Source organism: Capsella rubella, unplaced genomic scaffold (assembly GCF_000375325.1).
Source record: "Capsella rubella cultivar Monte Gargano unplaced genomic scaffold, Caprub1_0 scaffold_3, whole genome shotgun sequence".
NCBI lineage: Eukaryota > Viridiplantae > Streptophyta > Magnoliopsida > Brassicales > Brassicaceae > Capsella > Capsella rubella.
This window is the reverse complement of record NW_006238921.1, coordinates 54,902-61,554: the sequence shown is the minus strand read 5'-3', so window position 1 is coordinate 61,554 and position 6,653 is coordinate 54,902. Positions and strand designations below refer to the sequence as shown.

General features: G+C 38.9%; 2 protein-coding genes across 3 annotated transcripts; both read left to right on the top strand.

Annotated features, from left to right (window-relative positions):
• The first annotated feature begins 1,412 nt into the window (after nucleotides 1-1,412).
• LOC17891217 (uncharacterized protein At3g27210) lies at nucleotides 1,413-3,465 on the top strand. Of its 2 annotated transcripts, none has more exons than XM_023786068.1 (3): nucleotides 1,413-1,922; nucleotides 2,708-2,791; nucleotides 2,884-3,465. In XM_023786068.1, the coding sequence occupies exons 1-3, from the start codon at nucleotides 1,772-1,774 to the stop codon at nucleotides 3,282-3,284; spliced, it is 636 nt and encodes a 211-aa protein (XP_023641836.1). In that variant the 5' UTR covers nucleotides 1,413-1,771; the 3' UTR covers nucleotides 3,285-3,465. The 2 variants fall into 2 exon arrangements, with proteins under 2 accessions (XP_023641836.1, XP_006298546.1); XM_006298484.2 differs by having other exon boundaries at nucleotides 1,420-1,922; nucleotides 2,887-3,465.
• Nucleotides 3,466-4,652: 1,187 nt separating this feature from the next.
• On the top strand, nucleotides 4,653-6,652 carry LOC17893945. Its single transcript, XM_006299149.2, has one exon. It carries the CDS (start codon nucleotides 4,824-4,826, stop codon nucleotides 6,567-6,569), a length of 1,746 nt encoding a protein of 581 aa, XP_006299211.1. The 5' UTR covers nucleotides 4,653-4,823; the 3' UTR covers nucleotides 6,570-6,652.
• The last annotated feature ends 1 nt before the right edge of the window (nucleotide 6,653 follows it).

The window sequence follows — 6,653 nt, the reverse complement described above, 5'->3', positions numbered from 1 at the left end:
CTCAAAGGCTAAGTACTCTTAAGGTCCCATTTTTAGTAATAAATCCCCTAAGTTCGACAACCCCCCCCCCCCCCCCCCAACGAAAAAAACAACAAGGGAATCTTATTGAGAGGTGGTAGCTACAAAAAAACTATGGACTTTGTATAATTGTATTCATGGTACTAATATTATAAAACGGCTGAACCTAAAACCATTATCAAATGAAATTCTACAGATTTATATACATATATGCACCCTACTGGCCTATACCGATATATATATATATATAAAATCCCCAACTGTTAAAACAATATCATGATGTAGTACTAGTTGAGTAGTTCCAATAGTATATAGAGTCGGTACGTAAAAATTAATAATTCAGAAAATGAATTGTTACTACAGTTATTGGAACCAGCCAAGACTGTGCATGTTTCACGAATCACGAAATAACTTTTCTAACACTGAGAGAAACGAAGAGGTACTACCCCGTCTTCCGATGAGAATACAATAGAACAACTTCGTCTCAGCACCGCCATCACGTGCCGCTTGTTTTGAAAAAAAAAAGAAAGATAGAAAGAAGGAAAATACAAAAACTATCAGCCAAAGTTTTTAAAAATAGGTTTTGGACATACAAAATGCCAAAACAGAAATAAGAGCAAAGGATAAACCAGAAGCACCAGATAGATATATATGGCCATTTTGGTAAACGTAACCCATGAGGTTCGTGAGACAATTAGAGATATATGGGCTCTATGAATGAATGATAAAGTTAAAAGAGTTAAAAACATGACTCGAGTTGAATAAGCTGAGAGATAAAATTGAGGGGAAGGCCGGAGGAGAGTCGTTGGTTACTCCGCGTGTGCTTTCTTTCTTAAATATTACCCGTCGAGGCCCAGCAAAATAAAGAAAAATAAGAAGCAAAGGTTGCTTTTAGCTTGGTTTAACCACTATAAGCCCAGAAGAAGAATTGTAGCTGGGTGGGTCAACCCGACGGTTCTTCTATGCGCCTTAATGAGCTGACGTGGCGTTGTCGTCATATCCATCATGTTTCTCTGTTCTTGAATTTGTGATGGACCGTGTTATTATGATCTTAGCCCATTTCAATACCAACCCAAAATATGCAGTTGCCTCAATTAATTTTTATTTTATTTTTTGTGGGATGACTTTTTTTCTTCGGCTAATTAATTTTAATTGTCATGAATTTGTCCCTTTATAAAAGTTAAAGAAAAACATCACAACAGGTTAAGTTTAACGATCAGAACCGGAAAGAAGTAGATATCTTCAGTTAGATGTGATAGAGAGACAAACACACATTTAATTTGAGAGGGGCATGAAACACAGCCCACAACAACATAAACAATATAATAAAAATATGAGTCAACAAAAATAAATAATAATCAGGAAAATAGGAAGATTAGAAATGGGCCAAGTTAGGTCATAATAATGAGGTTAGGAGGACCCAATAGAAAAGGAGCCCATAAACCTAAAACATGAAGAAGTTAAAAGACACTTTTTACCAAATCGGAGAAACTGTTCCCTCTTCCTTTTTGTACTCCATTTACTTCACTTTGAAGCTCCTCCTCCTCCTTCCCCATTCCAACTCTCTCTCTCTCTCTCTCTCTCTCTCTCTTTTTTTTGCTTCTTCGTCTTCCCCATCTCTCTCTCTCTCTCTAAGATCTCTATGCCTTTTAGATTCTCCAAACCCATCATCTTCCCTCTCTCCCTCCTACCTAAACCACATCATTCTTTCTAATCCCCTCCTTCCCTCTCTCTCTCTTATAGAGATATAGAAATGGGTTCGTGTGTCTCCTCAGCTTCTCAGAACAACAACAACAAAAACTCCTCCGCCTCTGACTCCGTCGTTAAGCTTGCCGCTTTCATCTCCGCTTCCCCTGCCATCGACGTCAACCCTCCCCTTCATTCCTCTCGCCTTGATCCCCCAGGTTCAGTCTATATGATCATCCCATCTCATTTCATTCTCTTCATCCGATCACTTTTACTTTACACACAGTTTTTTTTTGTTTTATCTAGAAACTATATATATATATATAATTAATCAATATATATAGATATATATATATATATTTATAATTAAAAATTTTGTTAATGCCCCTGGAAATCGATTGGTTTGCTTTTAGTGCCGACAAATGTAAAGTCGTTAGCTTTTTCACGCCCCCAATCAAGATTAGTCCATATGAATTATAAAAAAAGGAACGTATTCGTATACTTAGACATCAAGTTGCAATTTGATAAAAATTGTTATGACTTATATATATATGACGATTGGTTGGTGATCATAATTAAACATGGGTAAATGTGCTACCGGGTCTATCCATTACTAACTATTAAACATTTACCCGCACATGGACTACGCCTAGCTGAAACGTACGATACAGGTTAGAATGTCTTCAAGGCATTGTCACTTCTTTCTTTCTTTTTGCGATATCTGTGCTATTATGGACCACACTTCAAGTTGCAATTTCCATAGATTTATTGTTGCTATCTTCGTGTTTTTTCTTTTTTAATGCATGCTTTTTAAATATATAAAAAAAAATTATTGTATAGCTGGAAATTTAAAACCGTCTATTTAGTTAGGTATCCAAACACACTAAGTTAAGTACATTCACTTCACACAGTTAAAACCAAACCATTTCAAAATCATCTTCATCATCCGCTTAAATTTTATTTTACTGGTTCGAAATAACGAAGAGGATGTTTAACTTAAAAGGTGATAAAGAGGAGATGATATTTTTCGATTCAAGGGGTTGGCTTGATTCCGACTGTGATGATGATTTCATGAGCGTCGATGGTGGTACGTACGTTTCTTTCTGTTATTCTTCATTCTTCTTCTTCTTTTCTTCTTTTTTTATTACAAAGAATTTGCGGGTACGTACGTTACCACAGCAGAATTTACGCCGTCCCGAGGAACAACCCCGGTCCATCATAAATTCTGCGACCAAACTCCTCAAGGAGAGAAGAAACCCCATGAAGAGGAACCTACCGATAACAAAAAGAGACTCCTCGAACTCTTCAAAGAGACACAAGACGACGAGGATCATGAAGAGAAATTAGATCATGATTACGTGGCAGAAGGCAAATCAAGAGCATGCCTCTGGCTAAGAACACCCGTTAGATCTTCTGCCCCGGCCACTCCTTATCATAACAACAAAGAAAGACTTCAAAAATTCAAGAGGGTGAGATCCACTGCTCATGGCGGCTGCGTTCCTCGTTTGGTTTCCTGTAGTAGCTTCTCTGATCGCCGACGGAACATGGTTACTCATACCCCCATCGACGTCCAACGCTGAAAAAGACAAAGAGAACAATGTTTAAATTATACTATACATTATCATGTTTCTTAATTAATCTGTCTTTTTATTCTTGCTTTCCAAAGGATCGAACAATGTTCTTCTGTCAGCTCATAAAAATGCTTATTATGACAGTTGTAAGGCATCATTTTTTCATAAGATCGTTTACTTTTGTAAATTATCAACGGAGAGAGGCGCAACCTCCCACCTAAAGTCGTGGTTGAAGCAAACCTTTAAATATTAGTATGAAAATTGAGCGTTTGCTCGGCGGGAGTAATATTGCAATGTGATATAGCCAGCCATACAACATGATGCGACCAAATAGTTTATGTCATGTCATATCATATCTGCCTAGATCAAGAGCTTGCATCATCCTTCTTTCATTCTTTTTTTTGGTTCGAGGTTACCGTTTCTTCTCTTAGGCTTCGAATGGGAAAATAAAATAAGCAGAGCAGATCAAGTGTACAAGGCAGATCTAACAAAATAAAAGCAGATCAAGCAGATTTGGCAGTTCAAATGCAGATCCTACATTAAAATAGAGGTGTTTAATCTGCTCTGCTTTATAGGGAAAAAACAAGAGCATAAAATAAAATATATATTTTTTTTGTGCACCTACAGAATTTTAACAGGAGAACTGCAGTTATAAATAATAATTGTTTATTTTTATGAATGGTAAACAAAAAACAGTTAATCTGTCCTGCTTTATATCTGCTTCTCCGTTCAAAGTGTATTTTATGATTCCTTGACTTCCTCATAATTGAATTATTATTAGTGCTGTTGTCCACATGCGATGCTTTGGTTCGCTAGTGGAAAATCACCTCCAACATATTTTAACTATAATCTTCTCAAGTCATTTCACCTAATTGTACGACTTTGGGAACACACATTAATTTACAAATCTGAATAGTAATAAATAAAAGTTCCCCCCCAAATTAGTGCAGAAAACCTTTGATTGATACAAATGTTAGACGTAATCATAGACCTATTTAAAAAAATTGAGTAACACGTAATCATGTCTTTTTAAAATTTAATACATATATATATATATATATATATATGTATCATTTACATTTACATAAGAGTTAATGCAGTTGTAATTAAATTATCAAATGTAGATTTTTAAATTTATAGTTATAAGATTTTATGCATGGAGGCACTTAGTGAATTAGAAAAACTTACATATGGAAATAATTAAATTTCTTCTATAGGCATGAATGCAAAAAGTTGATAACATAAAATTAAAGACATTGAAAATTTCGTGCTATAATTGGATGGTCAACATAAAATTGTGTTGCTTTGTTAGATTTTCCCAAATTAAACGGATAAATATAAAACATCTTAGCTATAAATAATTTTGACTGCATTTAATCTGCCCATAATGTACATTGTATTCCTTATTTTTTCAAAAAAAAAAATTCTGGCTAAAAAGGTGAAATATAAAAGTGTCTTGACTTGGAGAAGAGAGGTTGTGATGGGCATTATAGCTAAATCCAATTTTGCAGTCTATTTCTTTTCTTCTATTAACTAAAAGAAAGTAGAATGCAATCATCCGTTGGAAAAGCCTTTCAACTTTTCTGTTTTCTTCTTATTTTATTTGTTAGCCATGTGTGTTTGATCCAAGTTCGAGCCAACTACGATTTAGATTCCACAGTGGGCAGATCTACGGATGCATTTCTTTTGTCTACAAGCTTACCTGTGGACACAGCCTTCAAGTTTCCATCTGCTTCACCTGCTATTACCCCTTCGGCTGGGGGAAATTTTGGGAAAGGAAGGATAGATCTGGGGGGTCTTGAGGTGGTCCAAGTCTCCATCTCGGCCTCAACATCACAGAGAGTATGGAGGACATACGAGGGCATGGGACTCACTATCTTTCAACCTACCAACCTTCCTCCCAGCTTCTTCTCTCTTGGCTTCTATGCACAACCCAACGACCGTCAGCTATTCGGCTGGGTTCTCGTTGCAAGAGACGTGTCTGGAAATAGCCTGAGGCCACCCGTTGGGTACATTGCAGCCATGAACACTACTTCAATGATTATCAGGCAAGACGGGCCTGCATATTTTTGGCAGCCCCTATGTCCCGATGGGTATCAAGCGGTTGGTCTGTATGTCACTACTTCTCCTCTGGAGCCGCCTTTAAGACAAAAATCTATAAGCTGCGTTCGATCCGGCCTTACAGAGCAGAGTGAAGCCGATACATGGGTTTGGGGGACAGCAGATATGGCAATTTCTAGCCTGAGACCGGCCAACAGAGGAACAGAAGCAACGGGTGTGTACACAGGGACATTCAGCTGCCAGGGGCGAAACTCCCCTCCTGCTCGTCCTCCTCTGTTCTGCTTGAAAAACACAAGATTTGACTTGTCAAGCATGCCAAGCAAAGATCAAACAAGGGTTTTGTTTGAAACGTATTCACCGTGGGTGTATTTGCATCCGGATGAAGATTTCCTTCCTTCATCAGTCGATTGGTTTTTCTCGAATGGGGCCTTGTTATTCCAGAAAGGGAACGAGTCCAACCCCGTCCCCGTGCAGCCGGACGGTTCAAACCTTCCGCAAGGGGGTTCGGATGACGGTTTATTCTGGCTGGACTATCCGGCGGATAAGAACGCAAAGGAAAGGGTGAAGAGGGGAGACTTGGGAAACACCAAGGTGTATCTGCACATCAAACCAATGTTTGGAGGCACTTTCACAGACATAGTGGTGTGGATATTCTATCCTTTCAACGGGAATGCACGGCTAAAGTTTTTATTCGTCAAGAGCCTGTCGCTGGGGGATATAGGGGAGCACATTGGAGACTGGGAGCATGTTACGTTGCGCATAAGCAACTTCAACGGCGAGTTATGGCGGGCGTACTTGTCAGAGCACAGTGGGGGAACGCTAGTGGAGGCATGCGATCTAGAGTTCCAAGGTGGAAACAAACTAGTGAGCTACTCGTCGCTTCACGGGCACGCAATGTTCTCAAGGCCAGGAATGGTGCTGCAAGGGGAAGACGGGAACGGGGTGAGGAACGACATGGCGAGAAGTGACAAATTCTTGGACGCAGGAGCAGCGTACGAGCTGGTTGCAGGGCCGGGAGTGGTGGAGCCGCCGTGGCTAAACTATTATAGGAAATGGGGACCATTTGTCACACATGATATCGAGAAGACATTCCAAGGCATCGCCAAGACATTGCCTCGACTCTTGCGGACCAAATTCAATAATCTTATCAGCAAAATCCCTCGTGAGGTGCTTCAGGAAGATGGCCCCACTGGTCCCAAAGTCAAAACTTCTTGGACCTCTGATGACTTTTAGTTTTCCTCTCATCCCTTCTTGACTCATCAAACTACACACAACTATATTATTGGCTTTAAACAAAACAAAACCAAAACAAATATT